General features: G+C 47.6%; 1 protein-coding gene across 25 annotated transcripts; it reads right to left on the minus strand.

Annotated features, from left to right (window-relative positions):
* Positions 1-418: 418 nt before the first annotated feature.
* ZHX1 (zinc fingers and homeoboxes 1) lies at positions 419-27831 on the minus strand. 25 transcript variants are annotated; one of them, XM_035556313.2, is made up of 9 exons: positions 26966-27073; positions 18896-19052; positions 17246-18816; positions 16895-17037; positions 15743-15986; positions 15381-15665; positions 12071-12197; positions 10866-10902; positions 419-10498 (listed from the first exon to the last, which is right to left on the minus strand). In XM_035556313.2, exon 9 carries the CDS (start codon positions 10281-10283, stop codon positions 7656-7658), a length of 2628 nt encoding a protein of 875 aa, XP_035412206.1. In that variant the 5' UTR covers positions 10284-10498; positions 10866-10902; positions 12071-12197; positions 15381-15665; positions 15743-15986; positions 16895-17037; positions 17246-18816; positions 18896-19052; positions 26966-27073; the 3' UTR covers positions 419-7655. The 25 variants fall into 25 exon arrangements, 19 of the variants coding, with proteins under 19 accessions (XP_035412206.1, XP_035412215.1, XP_035412213.1 ...); XM_035556322.2 differs by having other exon boundaries at positions 15743-15905; positions 17246-19052; XM_035556320.2 differs by having other exon boundaries at positions 10866-10898; positions 17246-19052.
* Between the last annotated feature and the right edge of the window lie 11 nt (positions 27832-27842).

Genomic DNA, 27842 nt, shown 5'->3' on the forward strand with positions numbered 1-27842 from the left:
AGCCACTGCCTGAGGAAAACGCACATTTTTAAGCCAGCCCTGAGGTCACCAAGCGTGACGTCCAATTGACAGGGCCTTCAGCAGGGAGGCTCCTACTCGCCCCTACTCCTCCCACCCCAAATATTTTCAGCGTGATAATACAGAGCGTCTGCCTTAATGAGAAACCATAGGAACGTCCCTGCTGATAGGGCGGAAGAGTTAGCAACAAGCTGCTGCCCCGACCCGCACGTGAAGCTGACCTCGTGCTGGCTCTCCAGCCAAGCCACTTCTCCGCTTGTATCGCGTCCGAGGCACCAGTGAAATTCGGTTTTGTGTGACAGGAAAAAAAAAAAACAGGCACTTGACGAGATCTGGTTCGTGGCATTTTCAGACAAACACGGTTTCTGCTTTCCACACAGCCCTTTAAAAACACACACACTCAGTAAGGAGACATTTATTCCATTATTTCTGTTTGCAAATTTTTTGGTACAAAGTTTATTTTCAGAAGTTCCCACGTGATCCTTTCTTCTACCAGCTTCTTGTAGGATTTTTCTATCTCTGGTTTATTTTCTTTATCTGTTGAAGCAAAAGCAGTAATTGCTACAGAAAGCAATAATGGCAATATTACAAATATTTTACAGCAGCATCCATTCATCTCTTTGCCTCAAAAAAATAACAAAAATAAATCCAAAGACGAGATCCATACTGCCACAAAGGCTTAGGTTTGTAATATCAAGAAGTATGCTGCGTTCCCATATATGAGTTGTACAAGTCCGGCACAACTTTCCAAGTTTGTGCAGAGCCTGATAAATAAGACACAGAAATATCAGTTACATTATACTGTTTCTAAGAACTTTTACTCTGTAAAATGTTTGGTCACTCCAAGCTATAAGCTTAATCACATATCAAAGAACACAGGCAATAAAGCCCATCTTACTAGAACATATAGTATTAGGCCAAACAAAATATAAGAGGACAAAATCTAGTGGTCACTGAAGCCTCTTCAAAAAAGGTCTAAAACAGAATGTTTCCATTATGTATCAGAATAAAAATGTACTGTATTAAAATTTGATTTTCTTTTTTTCCTTTTTTTTTCTTTTTTTTTTTTACAAGCTGTCTTTTAATCAGTCTTCTATTTACAGTGCAGAACTTCTGCCAACTGCAGTAGTTTTAACTTTGGCACAACACTAAGTTCCAATCCTTTTGAGTATTCAAGTCCTGTGTGTGTCCAAATATTTTCTTGGTTTCACGAAAGTTTAGGCCCATTCACAGTTAACCAGTTTTCTTGAACTTTTTCAAGAATTGCTTCCCCTTCACCACGTTGGGCAGCTACAAAGGAAAGACACTGTAAGCTATTGCATCATTCATCAGAAACTCTTCATTCTAAACGCGAATAGCATCGTTGCTTCCGTTAACAACAGCACATACACCAGACATCACACAGACTGCTACATACTGGACACCTTCTAAAAACCTTGCTGGTCGTTAGTGAATCGTCTTCCTCATACTTCAAATACATTAACAACGCATTAACTTAGCTTCATTTCACATGTCAAACAGGACATTTAAATATATTGCAATATATTATAGAAAATTGCAAAGCTCCATCTTTTCTGTAAACGAGATCGACACCTGTTAACTCTCCTGTGCACATGAAGAGCAGTACCTAGTGCCACATTTTCTGTACAATATAAAGCCTTCCCAGGTAGGGCAACTCATTTTAGTGCATTTCTGTACAAACTGTAAGCATACATGCAGGTAACCAACTAAGCAGGATTGGGAACACTTCTGTAAGCTGGAACTGGAGGCAAGGGGAACATTGCAAAATCAGAGTGGAGCTCTCGTGGTTGATTGTTTCGTATCACAAGTGAAGACTTGGCAGCTTGAATCTTCTGTCATTCTAGCAGATTCTTTAGGGTAAGTTTCATGATAGGTATCTAGTATTGAATAAGCATAAGGAAACGCTTTGATCAACTGGGATACAAATATTACGCCTCAACACATTTTTAGGTACGCACAGTCCAATGTTCAGATAGTAACATTCCCTCTAAAATACTTTGGCAACCCGAAAACCGTATTTATGCCACAGTACGCCAACCCAGGATCAGTTACTTTATCCGCCACTGTAGTGCTATCTGCTCTAGAATAAAGAACAAAACCAAAAATTAAGACCTCACACTTCCCCACGCGTGCCAGGTAGGGGGTGGAGGCGAGTACCATTGCTACCCACAACGGAAGCCCGACAGGACACAGAGACCAGCGCTGCCACCCAGCCGGCACGCTCCAAGGTGACGATTCATCTCCCCAAATTTCAGGTGTCTGCACCATCCCATCAGTGTCTGCCTGCGAGCCGCCTGTCACAGTCAGCGGGGTTTGGGGCGCAGTTCGTCTGACCGGCTGTAGGCGTTCGGGATGAGCCCACTCGCACTCGTCAGCTACGCTGACCAGCTGCTGTGGTGTCCTGCTCAACTGCAGGCATCCGCGCACACGGCCAGACGAATCCCCCCTTAACTCAGGAAAAGTGCTACGGGATCCTCAGCTACCACCCAACATTTCAAACGTTGTGGTGAGTCAGTTTTTTTCTATGAGTATCCACTGAAAAAGTGCAGATGCTCTTCACTGCAGCAGGAAAAAAAAAATAGACAAAAGAAAAGCTCAGACCATTAGACTTGAAAATACTGTCGGCAACCTGCCCGTGCTTCAAAAGCTCCCTTTTCACAAGTGGGATAATGACACAGAAGTCGCAGCTATCGAGTGTGTATAAATAGCTATTGAGAGGACTTTTCACTGTTGCATCTTTCATTTTCCAATCTTTTCCTACAGCATTTTAATACCTCACCAAACCTCCAGTCACTTGACCCGCTAAGTTTGTGTCACGCTGCTCGCCAAACATATTTATCCCAGTACATCAAAAGCATCCCAGTACATCATCGACGGGGAATACAACAGGCGGAACCCAGCACTGCTCAGGGTAGGGAACCGAGCCCTGCGCTTGCCTGTCCTATCCCCAGCTGACACGATCATCCCAGGCGTTCTCAACAACTTTCAGCAGTTTTACTGCTCTCTCATCACTGATACTAATTCCTCATTATTACTGAATGCAGGCAAAAGTATTTTCCAATAAATAATAAATTAAATCAAAGAAAGTAACTACATTTCATTGCACTCTACCTTTGTGCCTTCGGGTAAGGGCGGGGATATTTCCTATTACAGAAGCTTAACGATTATCTTCTCTCCTTGGGAGATAGGAACATAGAGAGGAGGATGTGGTGGAGCACACAATTTGGGGCTGCCATATTTACAGGAGCAAACACTGAGATCCAACTTGGATACACAGCACTCCATTAAGTGCAAAAGGAAAATGCTCCCCACCTTAAACTACACCTTAGTTCCTCAGCAGCCAGGGACTTGTTGTCTGAGTTTCTGCTGTGCTTTCACTTCTGAGGAAGATGGAGGAGGAGGAGAGTGTCTGCATCTTGGGGCCTTCTAGCTCACGGGACTGCATCAGGCTTTGAATCCCTTTGTATGGGCTCCAGAAATCCTCCCTCTGCTCTGAAGGAGAAGGGAGAGCATTCGCCTGCCTCAGAGTTCCTTGGTGAGCAGGAAGACAATAGGCTTTTTTACCCAAAGTCAGCAAGCCGTGCATTAGAAAAATTATTTCACGTCACACGTGGACATTGCATGAGTTTCCTTACTGATGATCAAAGTTACAGCTAGCAACCATATTGCACATAATGCTGTGAAAAAACAGTAAAAATGGTACTGGACAAGGTTCAAAAATGGAACGGCCCGATTTACTATAGTGTATTAGAGATAATCCACACAATTCTAGTCACGGGGTACCAGGTATCTTTCCTTTGCTTTCAGATCAGAGCAGGGATTTGTGCATGCTAAACATGAGTGACTGCAATACTTGTTGTGTCAGAAGAGCACGAGTAAAACTCATCTTGCTCATCAAGTTTTAGGTAAGTGAATTCTGCAGGGCGAGGAAAATGCGGAGTCAAGATTCTGCATTTCCCTTCTCCCACTCCTTCCAAGCCAGCTCTCCGTTAGTCCATTCAAACCCCAGGGGGGATGTCTCTGACTTTCTTTACAACTAACACCAACCCTAGGGCCATTATGAGGCTGATACTGGGAATTCAGCACTGCTTAGAGAGAACTGTGCTTTTTCATTGTACTCGGAAGAGTAAAACATGCCGTGAAGCAGCATGATCCAGGGACAGTGAGTGCCTCAGCAGCTGTGACACTGCTTGCGTGTTTTTAGCCCTTCTCCCTCTCGATTCTAGCAAAGGATTACCTTCACCCTGGCTTCATCTGAATTCCAGAGACAACATTAACCAGCATCGTAACAGCAGGTGCTCTTACCAGAAACAGCAGAAGAAAAAAAAGCTCAGCCTTAGCTCCAGAGGAACTGACGCTCAGGGCTGGATCCTGAAACAGTGCTCCCAGTGAAGGCCGAGAACAAACCAGCAACCCGGAGGTAAGCCCTGAGCCAGATCTGGTGTTTAGGACAGCGCTGCTCAGATTCCTCATCAGCTGAGAACGAGAATGTGCCGTACCCCCTCCACAATTTCTGTTTCTCTCAGGTGCCTGGGGCACCATGGTTAGGAGCACTGTGGCCTAAGATCAGATGAGATGAATCGGCTAAACCCCTGCTACCAGCACTTTGGGGTTGCCGCCAGCCATGACCAGGGTCTACAGACAAAGCAGAGCATCCCGACAGCCAACAGCATGCCAACAGCTCCTTCCAGTGCTCTTCCTATCAGCTCTGATGCAGGAGCCTCTGGTGAGCGTCTCCCACAGTGCAAATACACACGTGCTGTAAACATGAAATAAACTGGGCTCTTTTTTTCCAACAAAAATAGCAGACTGTGAGTGATACAAGTGCATACGACCGGCGTTTTCAGGACTGAACCTACCCAGATTTTTCTCGTCCTTGGCACAACTGAAAGGTTTACAACGTGCATCTAGCCTAAGGGAAATGGGGGTACCCTGCACCTCTCGTTATCCGGCCCACAGCACGTGGTTTAATCTAAATTCTGTACTCTGCAAAGAGATGAGATGGGCTGTAAATGCTGTTATAACAATATTATGCAATACATGGAACTATAGCGTTTACAGCAGTTGAAAATCTGGTCCAGTATACGTCAGGCATCCTCCCTGATCATTTTACTCAAAGAAGACGTCCAATCCAACTATATTTAGTCTGATAAACAATGTATTTCCTCTTCCTGCGTTTCTCAGACCAGATGTGCTAAGGCCTAACATTGTAGCTGAGTGTTATTTAACAGAGCACTGCCAAAATGGAAAATTTCCCAGTTTAATCATACAATTAACTTGGATCTTTATTTTTTTCGCATCTTTTAAAGAAGGTTAGATTTAGTGATGAACTAAATGCTAACAAAAATGAAGATGCTTACACGGGTTGCTTGGGTGGGTGTTTTTTGTTTTTTTCTTTAATTAATTCTGGCTCACCCTTAAGGTTTAAGGCAACTCCAGAATTCGCTTGCTGGAGGCATATTCCCAAGGAGTTTAAGGATTTGCTTTAATACTTTCAGAAACTTAAAAATAGCATCTCTTTCCCTACTAGTTTTGTCCTTTCCCACCCATCGAGCATTGATTTTTGACCCTGTAGTCCCAGTGGAGCTTGAAGCTAACGCAGATCTTTCTTTGATTTGCTGCTACCTCCAACAGCCTCACCCACACCGTCACCTGCCAAACCATACCTCCCAGCCACCTGCAGCAGCCCCTGCTGGGAAGGCCAGATCCTGATCTCTCTGACACCACCTCACAGACATTTGTCAGACATTATTCCCTCTCTAGTTCCGACCTGGGTTTCACCCACAATCTGGCTAGAAAATCAGATGTAATATGAACTCCTCTGCTTCAGAAAATCATCACTGAAAAGACTTCCTTGGTCTTCTGACAGTTATCACAGTACGGAAGAAAGAATAACTCTAGATTAGGTTCTTGGAGATGTGGAAACATTAGGACACATTTTCTCTATGCTAATCTTTCCCTCACAGGTCAACAGATGCAAATGCCTACAGAGAAGATGTCGACAGATTTGGAAAGGAGATCGCTAGCGTACTTTCTGTTAGTGCCCATGTAAAAGCAGACAATGCTGGTTACAGCAGCACCAGTGCATTACCATCTTTAGACATCTAAATATAGAGCAACTTACCCCTAAAAAACGCAGACCGACAGCAGCACGAACACAAACTACTCTTCCTTGGAGTACCACTACTCTAGAATGCCAGGTATCTGCCTAAACTTTTGTGAATTTGGCCCACCGTTTTTAAGTTGGTTATCCAAACGCTACTATGACTTCACTGCCTCGAGACCAAATGGCATTTTTTCCTTTCTTTTCCTTTCTTTTCTTTTAATATAGACACTCATCCAAGATGCAGATGCTCCCTATCCGATTCGACTACTTCTGGGGTTCAGGTAGATCGAACCATCCCTATAAATACGTGTGTTCACCCAGCAGCCCTAAGAGCAATCAGCGCAGTGGCAAGCTCAATCCATTAGGCTGAATTTTAGGTTAAACTTGCACGTGAAACATTCAACCGGGCTATCGCTAAAGAACAATTAAACACCGGTGTGTTTATCATTCCTAACCATCTAAAAGCCATATAACTTCATTTTGTTTGAGAATTATAAAGCAGGTCATTGCCACAACTTACTTGAAAACCTTTCTTACTAGCACCTGAAGACGCTTTTCGCCTCTGTATCTGTGTGTTCTTACAAAACCGTAAGCAATGCTGAAACAATGAAAACAGGCAGTTTCTGCCTCATGTTCACCTTAAAATACAGTGTAAGATTTCAAGAAATTAGTCTTTTTAGCTAGAAACATAAATACTTTTCTTACCATTTTCCAACAAAGTAAAGAATGCATAAGCTAAAAATGAATGTTGCTATCAACTGCATCAAGTCTGTCAGGCATTTAAATTAAATTGATGTAGGATACACTGATTAAATTTAACGAAAAGCATCTTCTAGCATTAAACTCATTCAGTTAGCTCACAATTATCAGCAAGAAACATTTCAGCACAAGCTCTGTAAACCCAAAACACTTTGAAGATATGCAAAAGGTGCAATATCACCTCGTTTTCTTAAACCAAGCAATCCTCACCCCTAGGTTCATTGATTCCTTTGCCACACTTTTCCCCTTCTCTTTTGTTTTGAATTCTTTCCTTAAGAAATAAACCCAGGCCTTGAAACCTTTCAGGTGAAGTGATGTTTGCAAAAACACATCCCAGGTTTTTGTATTTTCCTCCTTCGTGAGCAGGCAATGTTCTCCTACAACAACAAAAAAATGCATCTGTGGTGGTTTGTGTTTTTTTGGAATTAAACAACATAAGGCAATTAAATACTGAGAAGCAGTCATGTGAATGATGAACCTTCCCATCGGTAATGCGGAAGAGGAGGAGCTGAACCAGAGCTGATTTATAACCCCATGTCCCAGGCTAGGCCTGAGGATGTCCATCTCTGGTAGCAAGGAAGCAAATGCTCGTCGCCTGCACGGGTAGCATCTTGCCCATGTTCTCTCGGGTGCAAGTAAGATGCTTTGCAGGTGCTTGCTAAAACTGAAGGCCAGGAAAAATTGTGTGGCTCTTCACCGTAAGATCAAACCTAATTCACAGGTTTTTGGCTCCCAGATCCCAAACTGTGCGTCAATCTGATTTGGAGAGTTTACGCTTAACATGTCGGGGAGGTTCCCAAGTATCGCTATCATCTGTTTCTTCCTCGTCTTCCTGATCTTCCAGCATTTCATCTTCTTCCTCGTTCTCCTCAAAGAGCTCTATTCCAAGTTCTAATCTTCTTTGCCTTTCTGCAAACCACTCTCTGACCTGCTCATACCCCATGTGAGATTTGGCTACAAGTTCATCGAGGTCTTGCTCATTAAGGAATTTGTGCTTCATGTAGTAGTCCTTCAGGATTGCTGTTCCAGTTTTGAATTTTATGACAGACACGCCTCTGTCCCAGCAATTTAACCTCTTGCTTCCCCGAGGCCTCCCTCGAGGCCTCCCTCTCCCCCTCCCTTTTGGTCTTCCTCTCCCTCTCTTCCTCGCAAAGCCTTGCCCGTTCAAGCTGTTCGCGTTGGCGCTCTGGTAATAGTAATACCACTTCAGTCCGCCGTTTTTCCAGGCGTAGCGAGTATCTCCGAACCAGCTCACAATTTCTGATCTTGGGAGCCCCGTTTCTTCTGCCAGCTTGTTGTATTCTTGCGGGGATGGCCACTGAGTACGAACAAAGGAACTTTTAAGCATGTGCAACTGCTCTGGGGATTTTTTGCCTATTTTGCTGGAAGTGGAGCCCCCTGATTTTGGTCCTGCTGCTCCATCTCCCACGGATGTTTCTCCAGCCTCCTCTTTTGAGCTGCTGGCATTGCTCTCATTCACATCGGTTCCCTCTTCCTTTAAGACATTCGACTTCCTTCTTTCTGTAAACCAGGCATCAATCTCTCTCCTGGTAAGTTTGGTTTGGGCTCTTAACCTGTTCATCTCTTCGTCTGTAAGGACAGGGCTATTAAGAAAACTTGCCTGGAGGACTTGCAACTGTTCAGCCGTCTTCTCTTTGAACTTCTGCGGGGTGAAATCAGGAAATGCACCCCACGATGACTTGCTCTGCGGAGCGGCTCCTGTTGGGGACTCGTTCATTTCATCGCTTGAATCAATAACAATGGTGGCACACGAATCACTGTTGAGATGAATCCCGTGATTATTCTTCGAGTTCCTCTGATTGTAGCGCGTGTCACTGAACCACTTCTTGATCTCTCCTTTAGTCAGGCCTGTTATTTTCATAAGCCTGCTAATTTCCGAATCTTGAGGAAACTGATTCTTCAGGTAGCTGACTTTTAATTCTGCCAGCTGTTCCTTTGTTTTTTTCGCTCGCATGCCAAAGGAATCAGGATTCATTAGCGCGGTTTCGTTTTTGATAGGCTGAGGGGCAGGAACAGCAGCTACTTGTTTGGTTTCTGCCATGGGCTGAGCAGTGTGAATCTGACTCTTCTGCAGCTGGGTTTGGTTTGGGACTCCCGCTACAGTCAAGGCTATCGGGGCTGTCACTGGTAAGGTATTTGCACCTGCGACTTGAGTGAGAACAAGTCCTGGCTGACCGACTATTTGGCACGTCTGTAAAATCGAAGGTAACCCATTGCTAGCGGCAGAAATGTGTGCTGGGATGACGGTAATCGTCTGCGGCACAGTGTGCACCGTGCCATTAAATTGCTTCCTCCTCGCTTCCTCCACTTCCTCCGGCGTCCAGCTCACACCGTGCTTCAGACGTTGGGCAGAAAACCAGATTTTAATCTGTTCCTCTGTGTACTTTGCTTGGGTGGAAAGAACAGTGATTTCTGACATGGTTGGGTACGGGAATTTGTTGTAAGTGTTGAGCAAAAGAGGATTGTTGTCCAGAGCAGTGTTATAGGTTGGAATGCTATTTACAGGTATCAGGACTTTGGGGATCAGGTTTGAGTTCTGTGGAGCTGTAACAGCTGTTATAACCTGTGCCACCCCGGGCTGAAGCACCGGTGCTGGAGTCACCACCGTGCTCGGTACGTCTGCTGCGCTGCAAACAGCCGAGTGGCTCGCTTTTGACTCAGAAACCGACAGTGGTGGGTTTTCTACTACTTCTTCCGAGTTTGGCTCTTTTTCCGTTCCCTTTTCTTCGCCAGGAATGTCATCGACTACGTTGTGGAAAACAGCAATGCGTTTAGTTTCGGTTTTGTTTTTCATCATTTTCATAATAGGAGTTTTGCTAATGGAGATCCCCGACGAGGGGGCCTCGGCAGGGTCAGCCTGCTCAGCATTTTCTTCTCTAACAAAACTCCCATCAAAAGTGAGATCGTTTACAGTCTGTTCAAAGATTGTCTGATTATTACGTTTCACCATGGTCAATTTAAAATTCTCCTCGCCGGGGTGGTACTTCAAATTGTGTTCTGAGAGAGCGTCGTATCTTTTGGTGAGAAAATTGCATTCCACACAAACATAGGATGAATTTAGTACGACGTTGGGATGTTCCGAATCCACGTGGAAAGTAAACATATTGAGATCTGGAGTCTGAAAAGTACAGTATTTACACTCATAGCCACCTTCTACTTTATTTGTGTTTTTCTGATTGTCTGAATCCACACACTCGTGAACGTCCTCCTCGCTTGTGATGCTCTCTGCTGTAGGGTTATTCTCCGCTGGCGCAGCTGCGGGTGGTCCTTCCTCCACGTCTGACACCGTTCCTAGATCCGGATCCTGCTCGTTGGCTAAGACCATGCACGGTGTTGTTGATTTCCGTTTACTTGCCATGCCTGTTCTGTGGATGTGATACTGACCGGTCAGCTACAGACTTAGCTTCGAGCTCTTCTTGATTGGTAATAATGGCTTTTGGTACTTCAAGTCAGTTCTTGTAACGTCTCAACATTTATCCCATTAGCAGCTTTTCTTTTGTAGTGCAATCAGATTAAAAAAAGACGGTTGAGGATGAAATGTTGAGACACTGTCTTAAAGTCCACATCCACCACCTGTAGCAAAGAAGAGAGTGTAATTAGTTCAATTTAAAGACTAACTTCTATTCTGCTACACAGCATGGTTTCAGGTAACGCAGCCCTTTGGGGTTCCATCCACCACTGTTCACCCCTGAAACCAGCAGACCCATTCCAAGAAGAGATCCTCACAGCTAAGGCAAGAAAGACGAATTCCAACTCAGTTATTACAGGCTGGAATTTGTTTTAATTCACATCAATGCAGTGAGAGGTGCAAGACAGAGAACAGTACAGAAAAGGCAACCTTCTGTTTCCCCTCTGTTTCCTTGCTCTTGGACTGCTTTGTGTAAGCTACAACTCCTCTCAGCCGCTCTGTGAGCTCAAGTCCTCCCCATCACAAACTCACCCCCAGCACGACATCTCTGCTGCTGACTCCATCCTGTCTTTTACGCCAGACATTGTGAAGGACCTTAACAAAGGCACGTTTAGCCTATTTTTCTGTTTCATTACACATGTAGGTACAAGCATGCACAGGGCCTTTCTCCCCAGTCTGAAATTAGGCAAAAAATGCCTTTTTAAGGCGCTCTGACAGACAAAAGATGACTATCCTTTCTTCCTAGCTCCCCAAATGTCATTCTTCCAGTGAAGGCCAATCCCAGACCAATAAAAGTTGATTGTTAACAAATGGCAATTAACTAAAATCTGTTTTCATGGTTCTATGCATTAACGGGGACATGATTGATTGCGTGAACTCTGCCAGAGGAAAAAAAAAGCATTAAAAAGTGATATAGCAAACAGAAGCCAAACAAAATTATGTATTTTCTGTTCAGAATTCCTTGTTCACTTCTAAGAAAAACTAAAGAAGTACCAACCCAATTTGAGGGCTACATAAATTCAGAGAATAAATACGTTCTTAAATAGCACTGACTGGAGTGAGTTTTATCCCACTGAGACCACAACTAGGCTGTTGGAAATGATGCACAAACTTCTGCAGCGGGTTATACTCTCTGTAATAGTTCTCTTCTTGAAATAAAAGCAAGACGCTGATTTCTCGTGCAAGAAATCCCATAGATACACGAGTCTGTAGACAGGGGAACGTTATCTACTGCCCGAAGCGGTGGCATGCTCACGTGCAAGAGGAACATTCAAGCAGCTGCTTCAGAAGGTTTATAAGGCATGTAACAGGTTAAAAACAGAAGGCCAGCTTTGTTCTTGACAAAATCTTAAAAGAATCTTAGAAGAAGAGCAGTGTAAAAGGAAGAAGCGCAGTTTAAAGAAACGAGAAGGAGAAAATAAATACTGTTTCCCACAGTACAGTAACACAGTCCTTTATTTTTGATTATGGGGACAGCAGAGGCTGTGGCTAGGAAGGAAGGCAAATAATTCTGAACTTCACATTTTGTCTTCAGGCGAAAGACAAAATCGCTCATCCCTAGCTATGACACAGTGCTGCTCTGCAAGCTCTCCTTTTGAAACTGTGCCTTACTGCACTTTTCTGCAAAAATCCTCCCCAAGTGCTTCTAAGTGACCCTCCGAATCTCTCTGCGCTGCTTCTCTGCCTACACCCGAAGTGTGCAGCCCAGGACGACAGGCTCCTTATGCCAAGGATACGGTTACACAGCGTTAAGGACACCGACAGTGCTCCATAAATCTCAGGTAATCATCATTCCAGGATCATAATTATTTCATAGAGCTGGCGTTGAAAGGCACCCTTCTTCGACAAGCCAACGCTGGCAATCTGTAAAATTGCAGAGAGGTGTAAAGGATATTTATTTTAAAGCATATACAAAGCGTGCACAGCAGACTGCCTCATTTATCTTCGCAGTGAGAAAGCCACGAAGCTGAGCTAAATGGATCCATTTGTCTCCCTGCCCTGAGGGACGAGAGGTAGAGCATCATTAACTGTGCCCCTCCTCTGCGGGGCTGGAGGGCTCTTCACAAAAGACAGGCAACTGCCAAGACGCAATGTTGGGCAATTCTCCTGGGGAAGAGCTGGGTGGTATTACCTAATTTTTCTGCGATCTTGAGTAAAATTTCCGAAATGCCAGAAATGCCAGTTGTCACAAGCTGCTCAGCAGCCAGCAGAGCTGGCCGGAGTTGCAGTTTGACGCGACTCGAGGTGCTTTGCAGCGCCCCGTGCGCCGAGCAGAACGCAGGAGCGGCTCTCGGGGCAGCCCGACGAGCACGGGGCTTGCTGCGGGTCAAGCCGTGGGGCGGCCCGGAGCGCAAGTGGAAGCAGTGTTTGACCTGACACGCAGCGCTGAAGCATGCTCGAGATAAGGCCTGAGGTAAAGAAGAAAATGTGAACCCCGTCCAACAGATCAATAAGCGTTTCCCCTGGCCCTCACTTACCCAGCTGCCTGTAACCCTACAAGCCCACGTGCAATTAATTGCATCACCCGTGCCCTCGGAGCTAAGTCTCTGTAACACGGCCCTGGTTCCTGTGTTTGGTTTTGCTCACCATGTCCAGGCAGACCGTCCCAGCCCTCTACTGTTGACCAAGCAACGCGTTTCTTTGAGGCAAGCAGGTCTCAGGAAAAGAAAGCCACATCTACGCTCTTCTCACTACACAATTTTTTTAAAAGACATCGTGATTTTAAAACCCTGCTTAGTTCAGAGCTATAACAGCATTCACTATTCTCAAATCCCACCAAAGCCAGATGTTTGCCACCCTTCCCAGCCTTCCTTCCTCTACAAACCTTCCAGAAACCCCTGTACCGGTTACTAATGGGATTAGTGCAGCTGTAGCACGCTGCCTGATGATGTCCTTTCAGTTTACCAGGGAATTACGACAACTCACACTTGAGCAGTAGATCAAAGCAATTATGCACCACCCCAGTACTTCAGTTCCTCTGAAACACCTCTCCTGTTCTGCTTACGAGGATGCCATGTGCGACCTTCTCATGGATTTTGACTTCAGGAGGGTTTGCAACATCCCGTTCCAGGAGGCAGATTCCACTAACAAGGAATGAATGCAAGTTTGCTTGGGATAGCTTTTTGACAAATCCACCTGTCTTAAAAATAAAATCTTGTTGTTCTCTAGGTGCTTACAGACTTTTTTTTAAAGTAAATTCTTCCTGTATTTTTCTGGGAACAGATTCCATTAACTGACCTGTAATTCCCCACGTGTTCTCCTCCTCTGCTCGTGCCTCTCCCTCATTTAAGACCAGGTATTACGTCTGCCTGCCCCAACTCCCCTGAGACCACCCCTCATCCTCCACGAACTCCTAAAGACTACCACTAATGGTTCAGAGGTTGCTTTGGCTTCTCCCTTAAATACTTTCAGGTCAAATACATGAGCAAAGATTTTCTATTCCTATCTGGACTCTATTTTTGTATTTTTCCGTCTCACTACAATATAGAAACTCCGTTGTGCAATTTGGTTTGTCAGGAAGCATTTCAGGCGTTTGCACCATGTCAAAAGCTTCATTTTTCGCTGGATGGCTACATCCACAGAGCTGCAGTCAACAGCCCGGCATCTAAGACTCGATTACTAACTGCAGGATGAACGGATTGAGAGCAGCCCTGCGGAGAAGGACTTGGGGGTCCCGGTGGGTGACAAACCCAGCAAGAGCCAGCAGTGTGTGCTTACAGCCCAGAAAGCCTGCAATATCCTGGGCTGCATCAAAAAAAAGCGCGGCCAGCGGCTCCGGGGAGGTGGTGATCCTCCTCTGTGCCACCACTGTGAGACCCCACCTGGAGCCCTGCAGCCCTGGGCCCCCAGCACAAGGACATGGATCTGTAAGGGCGAGTCCAGAGGGGGCCACGGGCAGGATCAGAGGGCTGGGGCACCTCTCCTACAGAGAAACAGAGTTGGGGTTGCTCAGCCTGGAGAAGGGAGGCCTTACTGCAGCCTCTCAGTGCTCACATGGGGCTTTTAAGAAAGACAAGGAGGGACGTTTTACAAGGGCGCGTAGCGACAGGACAAGGAGTAACGGTTTTGAACTAAGAGAGGGTAGGTTTAGATCAGATGTTAGGAAGAAATTCTTTGCTCTGAGGGTGGTGAGGCCCTGGCACAGGCTGCCCAGAGAAGCTGTGGGTGCCCCATCCCTGGAGGTGTTCAAGGCCAGGCTGGATGGGGCTTTGGGCAGCCTGGTCTGGTGGGAGGTGTCCCTGCCCATGGCAGGGGGTTGGAATTAAATGGTCTTCAAGGTCCCTTCCACCCCAACCCATTCCATGACTCTTCAGTGGAAGACTCTGGAAGAAAACTTCCACGTAGTTGCACTTCAGCTCTCAAACATTCGCTACTGCAACGCCCTTTTGTAATTTTACCTCAGATCTTCATACAAGTGACATTCCCAGCAAAGCCAGCCCATGATATTTTCCCAGGGAAATAAAATAAGCGCAGGCACACATTTTCAAAAGCCCAGGAGCTTATATTTTTATCTCTGAACAGGCAAGTGCTCAGGACACTGCTCTTCAGAAGTAGAACATAAACAGTTCATAATACCAATTCACTATTACTTTTATTACGACAGACTTACTCTCCAGAGTGGAATTCAACACTTAAAAGTTATCTCTGTAGCTGATCTGGATGAAGACTTATATGTTTCCTAAACGCTGCCTCTTTGGTTGAAGTTTAAGGAGGAAAAGATATATGGCTGACAGCAGAAAGCAAGTAAAAGAACACATTTCTAGGACTAAAGTTTTGCCTGCCTCGTCCTTCCATGCCCCAGACAGGAGTAGCTGATGCCACACGAAATGGGATTACAGAAAGTGTTCTCCGTGCGTTCAGGTGATATGCTTCATGAAAAGTCATTTTTCCCTGCTTGCTGTATGACACTTCTATCCAGCATGCAGGAAGAAGAGAGAAAAAAAGGCAACAAAAACCCAAACTCAAAGTAACTGGAAGGATGTGCCCAAACAGGGTGGCTCAGGAGAAGTCTGGGGAAAGGAACCTGCTTCCAACTTTTAAAATCACCTGGAGTAGTAGGTGTGTGCAATCTTCCTCAGCCCAGAAAGCTTAGTTTTGGCTTCTCCTTACGGCTCCCAATTAGTCCACAACGATACAGAATTGGTAATGCTTAGGAGCAGGCTACACAAAGGACTGACATTCACTCTGCGTTGCTGTATCCACATCAAGAACTACTCCGCACAGAGCTCGGCGCAGCCTGTTCTGCTCTGACGGGTGCTGCCGCCGCCGCTTCTAGCTGAGGAGGGCGAAGGACTTGGTTTTACAGAGCCACTTCCTTCCGTTGTCCATTACCTGGGGAGTTCAGAGGGCATTACCGCTTCTGACTCCAGAACAAAAGCGAAACTCAGTTTAAACCTATTTTCTCTCACCTGCTCAACTGGGCAGCTTAACTTTACACAGGCAGGTCTTCGTTTTTGGACCTCCAGCGCGTTTAATTCAAGCAGTGAGCACCCAGTGCTTGTAGCACCCGACGTGATTTAAAGAATTTTAAAGGATCAGGCCTGGCCACGACCACCGACGTAAACGTTTCACCTTAGCCAATAAAATGGTGGCAGAGTTAGAGACGGATTCTTTTTTGCATAGTTACAGCTCTGTTTTGTTTTGCTTGCTGTGCTGTTGCATAGAAAAATGGGAAGGAAGAGGAAATAACATTATTGACCTGAAAAGATTGCGGAGCGTTTCTGGGGTTGACTAAACATTTAATTCAACCCCCAAAATGTTTGTTCCACATCGGCTTTTACAAAAGGTAACGGTAAAAATTGATTCACTTCAAAAGCTGTTTATCAAAAAAAGTTTCTCCTTAAAACACCAAAACAAAAGGTTTTGTTCCCCCGGGATTTCCTCCGTTAAAATGAAAGTCTGGCACAGGCACCGTTTCACAAAATGTTCCTTTCAACTTCCATTTTTTTTTTTTTTTTTTTTCCCCCTAAGCTGAAAAAATTTCTAGAGACCTCGGCTTTCCCAGGCCCTGGCGTAGGGCTGGGAGTACAAAACCTTCCGTTCGCTTCGGGGGCTCGTGTCCCCAGGCACCTCTCAGCGCTGTCAGGGAGGAGAGCTGCAGCCCTGCAGATGGTCCCTCCCTCGCCAGACGGCCCCGACTCATCCTCTCGTCACCGTCACCGCTTTGCGAGGTGACACAGCTCGGCACCGCTTGCCTCTCCTCTCCCTCCTCCTCCCGCCAGCCCTACGTGCCCTCATCACATGGGAAAGACTTCAAAGCAGCTGTGAAAGGAAGGCTCGATGGCAATTAGCAGCCTGGGGAGCTCTCTGCCCGTCCTTAAACAAGTGGGACTAGGTCTCACTACGTCTCGGGGCTTAAGGCTGCTTCTCTACCTGAAGCCAGGCCAGCGGTGTTGGCAGGAGCAACGGCAGCAGGAGCTTAACACCACGCCGGGGTGACAACCCAGACAGGGAGGAGGAGAATCCATTTACCAGCGGCGGTTTAAAGCAGCCCGCGAGGTGCGAGTGACAGGCATAAAAGCACATCGAGAGCGGGTAACAAAATATCCTGCAAATCCTACCTTGGATACAAAGAGGTGGCGATAAACTGCGACTCATAATTCTGCCAATTTCCTTTCTTTAAGCAGCAGAACGCGTTTGTCAGAGCCCAGGCTAGATCCTTGCCAAATTTCAAGTTCCTGTGTCAGATCCCCAAGGCACAGAGCTGCTCAGAAAAAGAAAGATAACGTGGTTTGTGCACGGAGAGCGCCTCTCTTCCCTGCTTCGCTCTCGCGTTTTGCTCTTGAACCAGCTGGATGTTCCCCCAAATCCAAGGCCCGGGGAACAAAAGCAGCCTTCAAACAGGAACAAGTAAGAAATTGGCATTTTGAAGGTCAGAAGGAAGTGAAAACGAGGACTTACAACGGACTCACCAGGTGACACTAACACGCTCTGCTACAGACTCCACCCGCACACGCGGACTTGAATACACCACGACACAGACCTGAGGCTCAGGTAGCTCGTAAAAGATCCCAAAATACTCGATCCAAGAGCACAAATGCAGTGCCTGCAGAAGCCAGCGTTCTGGGAGAAAACACGTACGTGGAGTGTCACTTGAGCGGGTAAAAATAACGAGACTCTCTTGCAGGGACCTAGCTTAGCGCTTGTCGAGATGAAGACTCGCAGCATCCAGGCTGCGATTCCTCTCCAGAGCCTCCTCCACCACTCCGGCCACTGCGGCTGGTGCTCACGGCACCTCCTCAGCGCCTCCTCTGCACGCCCCGGAGCCACCCGCGTCCCACCCCGCGCCCTCCTCAGAGCCGCCTCCAGCATCCTAGGTCTGCTGCCGCTCCAGGCGAAGGTCAAAGACTGCAGAGGGCACAAAAAGTCCTTTATTGCCTTCGTCACAAGATTTGCTTCTCTGCTTGGAAGTCAAAAATGTGACTCCGGAGCTGACATTTCAGATTTTTTTGAAGGTGCCTCCCAGTGTCCCACATCAGCTTTGCAACTGGAAGCTGAATTAAACCACAAAACCAGAGCAGATTTCACCTAGACCCTACCGGCAGACTCCTCTGTACTGGGGAGATGTATTTTTTGGTCGACGCTTGCAATTTCTTCAGGACGTCATCCTCCGGCCTGATCCCACCAACGCGGGTCGGCAGCAGCACTTTTCACAACAGCAGCACAACGCTTGAGTTTCCCTCTCCGTACGCAGGGTGCTCGGTCCCTGCCATTCATGCCAGCGGTCCCGGTGCAGCGCTGAATTTCTGCCAGGAGCCAGGAGAGGCTGTGGGGATGCTTCAGGTCTGTCTCCACCTCGCTGCCAGGCCAACCTGCTCTCGGCCTGCTCCTGGAGATCGCCCGCCACTTTTGGGGCAGGGCGGTGGAGGAGTAACGGCATCTCCGCGCCGGCTGGGGACTGCAGGCAGCTGTCCGGAGAGGCCGTGGAGATCTGCTGGCAACTTTTAAGGAACTTCCATCCCTGCAAGATCGCAAAACTGGGCAAGACCCAGACCAACCCTATCTAATTTCAAAGTTAACCTCGCTTTGAGCAGGAGGCAGGACCAGACGATCTCCACAAGTCCCTTCTATTCTTTTTTTCCCTTAGAACTTGGGGATGTTTCAGCTAAAAAGGAGGGCAGACTGAGCAGCCTGCAGAAACACTCTCCGCAGGTCTCCACCCCGTAGTAAAATACCACCGCGTGCCCAGTTAGCCTCTGCAGCCGGCAAAGCATTTTCATTTGCAGCAGTGCCCTGACCCCAGCCTCCCGCTGAGCTCCGTACTGTGCTGCTCGGATGCTCCCGCTGCTTTCCGCGGGAGATAGCGGCTCATCCTGCGCGACGAGGTCTGATCCCCCTCTCCCCACCACCACACGTTCACGGGGTGCGCAAACACCGCTCGCTGCCAACCGGGCCGGCGACAAAAAGGGTGGAAGACGTGGGAACGCAGAGCCTGCCGAGCGCAGCATGCGGAATAAACGGCTGGCCGTGGAAGGACGGTCACCTGTGGGAGTCAGACGGCGTGCTCGAGTTACCACGGAACGACACGGGGGCTTCGAGAGCCACCGGACCAGAACAAGCACCTCAGCTCACTGCGGTGGGAGCGGGAGGCTCGCACTTAGCGTTTGACTTGTTTCACTTCACCAGTGCCGCCAGATGGGGAGGCCAGCGACAGCCTGACGCCGTCCCGCGCTGCTCCGGGCTCGCCTTAAACGCGGGTCTGCAAATCCAAATTCGAAGCTGCAAATTCAAAGCCTTAGTTAAGGCCCCTTCCAGACCCACGCCCCAAATTCTGACCGCGAGCCCCACTCCCACCGCGCACCCTGCCCTCGTGCACTGCCCAGAGCCCCGGCTGCGACCAGCAGCTCGGGTCTGGGAGGCGCTGAGCGAGGCAGCACAGGGGGCTGCGTCCTTCCCCCGCGTCCTGGGGCTGCCAGGGATGTTCGGGCTCCTCCTGCCAGGCGCTCACCTCTGCTGGCCGGCGCTGGCAGGGAGCAAAGAAGTGGACTGCAGAAAACAGACTACTCCAGTTCACTTTTTGTCCCGTTTAGTAATACAGTCGTGGAAAGTTAGCAGAAGAGGGTTTAAGTGAGAAGTACGTCGTTAAGTAAAACGCTGTGCTTAAAGCAAATTAAGTTTAAACGCCATCAAAATCCGATTACTTCTGTTTTAAACCACATAGGTAGTTCAAAGCCTCACATGTGTACTGCGGTCAAAATCACGTTCTCACTGGTTTAAATGAGAACGGACACTAAAATTGTATTAAAAATACTGTACGCGTTAAGAAAAACATTAAGAAGCAAGAGAAAGCCTCCAAAATTGCCCAGCCCAAAACAAGATAGGATGGGAGGGGGGGCAGGAAGAGAAGAATCAGTATTGCTTAAACACCCTACAGCTTCGAGTAGGAAACTCAGAACCAGTTTTAATCAGAAATACTTCGTTAAGTTATATTAACGTTTCAAGGACACATTGCCTCATAAATTACACCTGATTTATCAACATTACAGCAGTCATCCTCCTCGGAGAGCACCAGTCGCTGGCTGAAATACTGACTGTGAACAGATACATTCTTACTAAAAGAAAAAAGTGATGTGAAAAAAAAAAAGTAAGTATTAAAAAGGGACGGGTTTGGTCCATACAGTTTTTTTCTGTTTAGATGCAAGTTGTCTCGGTCAAGTCGGAAATTCTTGCTGCAAACATGGGATGAGTGGCCACCAGTGACTAACCTCATAGGAAGACATTCACTTTGTAAGAGTTGCACTGAGTGAAGACTGAATGACCTGAGAAGTGTCCTCCCAGAAAAAGCAGGACATTTTATTGTCTATGTAACGTTTCCTTTTAAGGTTTGAGCACGAGCTCTACCAGGTTTAAGATCTTAAGGCACGGACCTGCCACCACAGAAGCAATATATTTAATCTACTAAGTATAAATATCATATTTTGCCTCCTCTGTAGGTTTTAAAAACCACAGTCATGCATTCTTAGATATTCTACGTATTTACAGTAGTTCAATTAATAATACAGACATGTTAGGCTGTTTAGGGGAATTTTCAATTAAATTTTAATTCCCAACCAAACGCAGCCTGACACAAATCGGGAGTAACAGGAACTAATCATCTGAAAGGCAGGATATGCATAATTCACCATTTTCTAAGAAAATGACAAAGTATAAAAACCAGCAGTCTGAGTACGGGAGCGTGGAGGTAAAGGACTGGTAAAATAAACACACAAATATGATTTATCCTTTTAACTCAGCAAAAGTCTGCAAACTGCCACGCTAGCAGACAAGGAGAAGCATTTGCTATTTATGAAAATTCGAATTAAGATTCGAATGAAGATTCGAATAAAGCTTTTAAATCGATGCTCCCTTCCTGCAGATTTAAACTGCGATCACATCACCTATTTTCAACCCTTTTGTCTTCTACCAGTCAGCCCAGTTCCCACCTATTTTGAATGTTTTCGACTCAGTGCAGCGGTTAAATGATTTCTGGGGCAGAAGAGAAGGACTGGTAAAGAGGAGCATGCCTAGTGCCATTATTAAATCGAATCAAAAGAGTCCAGGATAAGCCTGGGGTGTGGTACTCACAGAGAATGTTTGTGAGTGGCCAAGTTTAGCAGAGGAGAATAGGCAGGCCTGGAAGCCCAGGGGAATGAGATGCATCTGTTGTTGTAGGCAGCCCCAGCAAAATGTTACTGGTTCACTGGCCTGGGGCATGATTCCCCCCTTCCCTTTTGACAGCCAAGTACAATATTAGCTTGCCTTTTTTTTTTTTATTATTATTATTATTTTTATTTTTTTTTGCCATCGTCAGGCTGAGGCCGGGTGAGAATATTTTGTGTCTAGACTAATAAATGTTTGTGCGGATTTTGCAAGACCGGCTTATGGGAACAGAATCCACTTTTTGTTTTCTGCTGGGAAAAAAAATAAAAAAAAATAAAAAAGGAGCATTAAAAGCAAATGAGCACCGTCGTGCATTTGTTTTAAATTGCATATTACAGTCCTGCTATTTTATGTGCAATCAATACATAATTTGGAAGAAAAAATGCTTTTAAAATTCAGAGCTATCCCTGAGCAGCTAAGGTTCTCTTGGAAACTGAAGGAGGAGTCTGAAATTATTGTTCTTTTGTTTGCATCCCCCAGTGGGAAAGGCAGCACACAACTAGAAACCACTGTGCTTTGAGGCAGCATGAATCATTAAGAATAAAGATCAGCCCCCCCCCCCCATTTAAACGTGAGATATTAAAACTGAATCTAGGACGAAGGTAAACTAAACAGACTCCTTCCTTCCCGGGCAGTTAGTGGGTTAAATCAAATATCAAAGGGACTACATCAACCTTGTAACTTCCTCTACCGAAATTAAAAAAAAAGACAACTTGTATTTTGCACAACACGGCCTGCCCCGATCCCAGTCGCAAGCATCAGCCGAGTCAGTGGAAATAACCGGGACACGCGAGGGCCCAAACCTACATTTTCTTTTTTAATATTTGTTTAAGGAGGGCGGGGTATCTCCAAATGAAATGGCTGACCGAGCTTTTTATTTCCTCGCTTTGGGTGGAAATGACCGAATCTTTCCACGCAGAGGAGCGCAGCGAAGCGGCTCTGGTGCGCGGCACCCGGCAGCCCCGAGCCTCCAGCAAGCTCTCACACTCATCCCGGCTCCCTCGGGACTCGGCTCCGTGCAGCTTGCAGCCTTCGGCCTCCCCTGGTAGGAAGAGCCCTGCTCGGAACAGCCCGTGGGACCCACAGATACCAGCCTCATCAGGACGAGGTCCAGAAATGGGATGTTGACTCCTCGAGGTGAGGACGCATCCTCTCGAAATACGTACACAGAGATTTAAATGATATATTCCTAAGAACGTGCACACCTGTCTATTTCTTCAGTACGTGTGCAAAGAGTAAATTTGTTTTACTTCATCGCTCTTTTTCTCAACTCTCCCCTCCTTCCTCCAAAAGGCAACAAACAACCAACATTAGCAAGGCCTTCTTCTTCCCCCGGTGGAATCCAAGAACTAGGGAAGTGAGAAAAGCTACTTGTCAGGAATCAGGTTTAAAAAGACCGTTTGTGGACCGTAAGGTAAAACAGCCGAAGTTGTAATCATCTTTTAACCAAAAAAAAAGCTTCCTTCCATCGTAAATTATTCCTGTTAGTGAAATAAAAAAATTTAGTTCTCTGCTCAGCCACAGCCTCCTCCACCGAATTTAAGTAAAACCTGTGAAGAAGTCGAAGTTGTAAAACGTTCGTCAGATACAAGGAGCAGAGTTGTGTGGGTTTGCATCACACTTCAGCAGATACCCACAGCACCAACAGGTGCTCTCCAGAGGCACCAGCTCCTCCAAGAGTTCCCCTCACAAAGAACTGCTGACCTGGCACGAAGCTGCGGGCACAGGGTGAGCCTTCCTCAGTCCTCATCCGCACGTATGCGGGACGGGGAGCCGTAATATTCGACGCCACAAACCAGGCTGGCGGTAGCGCGGTGCTGAACGCTCCAAAACTTCCGCCCCGGCTACAAATGTGTTTCGTCTTGCTGGGAACCGTGCTGAGAAGCAGAACCCCCTGAATTTTCAGGCGGGCTTCGCTCAGCTCCCTTTGCGACCGCTGCTAAGAACCCAGCTACTCCGGACACAGCCCCGCTTTGCTCAGCGCCCTGACTCCAGCAGATGCTGCTGCTGGCAGCTGACCCATATATACAAAAAACAAAAATCACCATTTTCCTACTTCTAAAGTATTCCAAAGATTTACTCGGAATTGTGACCTTCTGCAGAAGCTCGCGGCTCTAAGTGAGGTTTAACCACCAGCCCCTCTACACCCCACATACTAGTGGCTCTTCTTGCCCGTCTCCTTCCCGGTTGTCTCCCCTTTACTCTTTTTAGGGCACACAACATTCCCAGATCTCGTTTTGTCCCAGTGACCAAACGGGAGCCTGACACTCACGCACTAGTCCTTTGGGAGGGTTTTAAATGCAATGGCACGCTGACATACGAAGTGTGTCTTTCCCTTGTAACACAGGGAGGAACGAAATCCCATTAGTACCACGCTCTCCTTAGGCTTATACACCTCAATTTTTAGGCAAGCCAAGCTTAGACACCTCCACCAAAACGGCCTGGGACCACACAAACCCACATTTACCTCTGTAAAGTTCTCAGCACCTTTCTAAGGTAAGGCAACATCAAAATCCTAAGACTCCCAACCTATAAACGAGGAATCAAGCCTTAAAACCTCCACAAACCGCGTGCCTAAGTCACAGCACTCATTGTATGCTGGCAGCTATTTCTGGTCTCACAAACCGTATGTGGCTTGAGAGATGCTCTGAAGATTCAGGGCGTTGAACACGTGCAGCTTTTGCCATAACCATGGCAAAGTTCAAGAGCTCCCTCCCGTCCTCCTGCCCGCTGGGGGGCATTTGGCGCTCGCACAACGACGCCGGCGCTGCCGAAGAGCGAGGGCTGGTGCTGCGCACGCCTCATTACACAGCCCTGTCTGCCCACCGCTTAAACCCGTCCGCTCCTCCAAGGCTCGCTCCAGCAGCGGCTTCAAGCTGCGGGTCCCCCAGGCCGCACGTGAAATTCCTTCACCCAAGACCAGTGGGACAGGAAGGTGAGCAGCAGCCCGCAAAACACCGCTGGGGAAGGCTGTCGCCCGACGTGAACCTGCAACACCAAGCGACTTTCTTGAACGGCTCCAAACACAACTGGAAGCCTGTATTTTTGGAACTGAGCTCTTCTGGACCTGTTAGGTGCAAGCAGAGGTCCAACTTCCAAAGCGTGTTTGCACCGTTAAGTTCTCCATGATCTATCTCCAAGATCTTTTAAGAACTAGTAGCAACATATTCAGAGTTCTTTCCTGTTTTTCCCTTCACGTTCTCCCACCTTGCCATATCTGCTCCTCTTTTACTGCTCTGCAGTTTTCCCAGTTTCTGTGCCGGAGCGTGACGCTGCCCTTCCTGCATTTCCAACAATACAGCAAGTGCTCCACTCCACGTTCCTGTCCTTGCCCCCTTTCGATCACGCTCTCTTGTCACCAAATTCTATCAAACTTCAACAATCACCGTGATCTCAAAGCCCTTAAGGACAGGCAAGTGGCACACAGCTTCCCACAAACGACGACAGCAGATTTGTGCTCACTTTGGGCTGACTTCCGCAGCTGGTTAGAAAGGATCCCCTGGAAGCAGAGCTCCTGCTTTCTGCAACACGTTGCAGCTCACTGAACTCTGAAGGGTACGAGAAAGAGGCGAGTGGACCCGGTGCGGTTCCTTCCAGCTCCCTGACAGAAAGACAAGAGAACTGGAAATGAACCATCAGCTAAAGGGAGGCACGGCGCAGCATTACGAAACGCCATCAGGCTGGTGCAGGATAAGGAAGCGTAGCATTTTTGGTGGCTCCCACCTCCACAGAGAAAGGAACAACTGTTTATGCCGCAAAGTGGTTGGAGTATTTCGGGAGGCCCTGAACTACCCCAAAAAAACAACAACGAAACCACAAACCAAACCCAAACTAACGTGATGAATCACAATAAAGATGGAAATCAGAATTAATAATACTAATAATAATTAAGATGTTGAAAACTTAAATAATCACTTCCCTTGTATAGACTGCAGGAGGAAGTGCCTTTAATGCCTGATGTGACAGTATCAGAAAGTTAATTAATAACACCATAAAATTGGATTTCTATGAGCACACATTCGGCAAAGGTGATACAACTGACCTGCAGCGGGACAGATACGTGACTTGAACACTGATATTGCTACCTAGTTTGGGAAATAGCGAGGAAACAAAGGAAAGAGGGGAAACGGTGCTATATTGAAAACTGCATCACTTGTTTACAAGCCACTGACAACTCAGAGGCAAAGCATCCTGGGCATTTATGGATCAGTGACCTCACATCGAAAGCACAGGACGGAGAGGGAATACCGGCCATTAATTCACAGAAGGGAACAGCGTGTCCAGGCCCTCCTGCACTCAGCTAGAAGTGTTCAGAACATCCCCTCCCTTCGTGACCCCACAACTGTTATCATATAGGACTTTCACTAAACAGACACCGAAGGGCTCATTCTGTCAATTTTGCAACAGGCTCGGGATTTCTAAAAATTAGACAAGCTAATTTCATAATATAAAAATACTGCATTTGGCACAGGGGAATTCTCAGCTAGACTTCAGCCTTGACACACAAAGAGAAACTGACCATAGACATAAAGATTAGCCATAGCTTAGCCACAAGTGAATATGCCTTGGTTATATTTATTACGTGCAAACAGAATTAGGAAAACAGTTTATACTGACTTGCTGCTTTAAAAGTTAGTTCCATAAAGATGGAAGAAATTCTCAACTCAAACTTGAAGAAAGCATCAGACTTAAAAAACAGTCATAGATGTTTGAAGTAAGGCTTTTATGAATTCAAAAGTCACATCCAAAATAAAAGACCATCTGTGTTAATGGTAACTAGATAAAAAAAATAATCCTGTCCCTCGGACTTTTTAAGAGACTGGGGGAAAAAATAGCTCAAGTATTGTAATTAGCCTAAGTGAAACACCACAAACTGCTAAGGGAAGCAAAAGACACAAGGAAACAGCCTTTTCGGTACATTAGGAACAAAAGGAATCCTAACAACAGTACAAAGTCCATCATTTGACAGAAATTCTTCAGGATGGAGAAATTTACAAAAGGCAGAACAGTTCAAAAGCCAGCTCTAACAGTCTCCAATGACACATGGACACGCAGCGATAAACTTTGTCTTTTCCAATAATAACCAGCAGAGATAAATGACAACAATTAAGGCTAGCCACCGGAACGCTGGATGCAGCTGAAGCACGCACAGGTCATCAAGGGCTTTGCAAGAGAGGAGGGAACCCAGAAGAGTCACAAGAAGCACTAAAAGAGTAGGAAAGCATGCCTCACAAAGAGAATGCGTGCCCTACCTCAAACTGTTATGTCCCAAACTTGTCTTTGTTAAACAAGCACAGTGCACAGGTATGTTACCAAAACGCAAAGGGCTTCTCAGCTGAGCAAAGCTACGAGGACCGCTAGCCTGAAGTTAGCGGTCAGTCACCTTGGTTATAAAAAATGGCATCTCCTTCTAACAAGCTCCGGGGAATTCAATTAACAGTGTAACTGGAAGAGGCTGCCTTGCTGGCAATGTTTAAAGACGGTAACAAATGGGTTTTCTAAGTGATGTCTGCTTGTTCAGAGAGGTTTTGACTTAGGGCCTACGGTGTTTGGGTCCCAGGGTTTGCCTCGTACAGGTTCTCAACAGCTGGACCAGGTTTCTCTACGTACCCACGAACTTCTTGTGCATGAAATCCCCCTGAGCAACCACAAACAGAAAACAGGCTGTTGCTTAAAACCAGCAGCACAGCTTTCAAAATTCCCCTCTCGTTTCTACCTTTAGTGGAATGTTTGTGTTCACGTAACAAGTTTCATAACAAAGCCCACTTTTTATTTATACACTGTTTGCATGCACTTTGACATCGCCAACGCGCTCTCCGCGCTCGTCTCTCTTCGGCAACCAAGCGGCACCTCTCCCAGCGTCTATCCCGGCTCGCGGACCGACACCTCAGCCTTTATCATTTCGCGTGACAGACACGAAGTAAAACTCCTCCATCCTCACGTCAACCCGCCGGGAAGCAAAAGCGGCCCCGACGGGGAGCCCGAGCACCTACCAGCCAGCGTTGACAACCGCAGACGCTCCGCTCCCTCTCAGAGCCCCACAGCTGCCTCCATTACGCGCCTCATCCGAGCAGTTGCCGATCTCCAGTGCTGCGCCTCATCTAGGGGAGAGCCGAGCGTCAGAGCGCACCCCGACACCCCAAAAGCCACCGGCAGGGATGGGGACATGGCCCCGCTCCCTCTCCCACCGCCACACCGAGGGGGGGGGAGCCCAGTCACGGACGGCTCCGTCCCGCTTCAAGGCACGGAAAGCGAAGTTGCTCGCCCTGCCCGTTTCCCCCCCCCCCCGCTCTGTCACACCCGGATTTATCCCCGAGGCATCCCAGGCCCCCAGGGGCCGCCGCCAGACAATGAGGAGGAGGCGACGGGCGGGGCGCTGCCGCCCCACCGCGCCCCGTTCCCCCCTCCCCGGCTCCCCCCTTCAGGGGGGCTCGGAGCCGCCCCTCTCTCCTCAGGGCCGGCCGAGGGAGCACCTCGCCCTCTCCCCGGGGCCGGCCGGGGGTCTCCCGTCGCCGCTTGGGGTCGCCTCGCGGAGCCGCCTCGCCCCCTCAGCCCCGTGCCTGCCTCCGCCGCCGCCGCTCACGGCCGCGCCGCCATTTTGCGTCTCCCCGAGTCGTGCGCTCCCGGCGGGGCGGGCGGTGAGCCGCCGAGTCCCAGCGCCGCCGGCCGCCCGGGCCCTCGCCTCGCCGCCCGCGGCGCCCACTCGCATCCTCCCGGCGCCTCGCAGCCCCCCGGGAGGGTTGAGCGGGGAGGGCCGGGCAGCGGCGGGCCGCGGTGCCTCAGCCTCCCCTGGCAGGGAGCGGGGCGGAGCCGCTCCGCCCGGCAGGCGGCGGGCGGCCCGGCCCGGCCCGGCCCGGCTCGGCTCGGCGG

The sequence above is a fragment of the Cygnus atratus genome, chromosome 2 (assembly GCF_013377495.2).
Source record: "Cygnus atratus isolate AKBS03 ecotype Queensland, Australia chromosome 2, CAtr_DNAZoo_HiC_assembly, whole genome shotgun sequence".
NCBI lineage: Eukaryota > Metazoa > Chordata > Aves > Anseriformes > Anatidae > Cygnus > Cygnus atratus.

Bases quoted from the DNA above. Each gene is read 5' to 3' on its own strand.
- ZHX1 (XM_035556306.2), bottom strand. From the start codon at position 10,283: ATGGCAAGTAAACGGAAATCAACAACACCGTGCATGGTCTTAGCCAAC.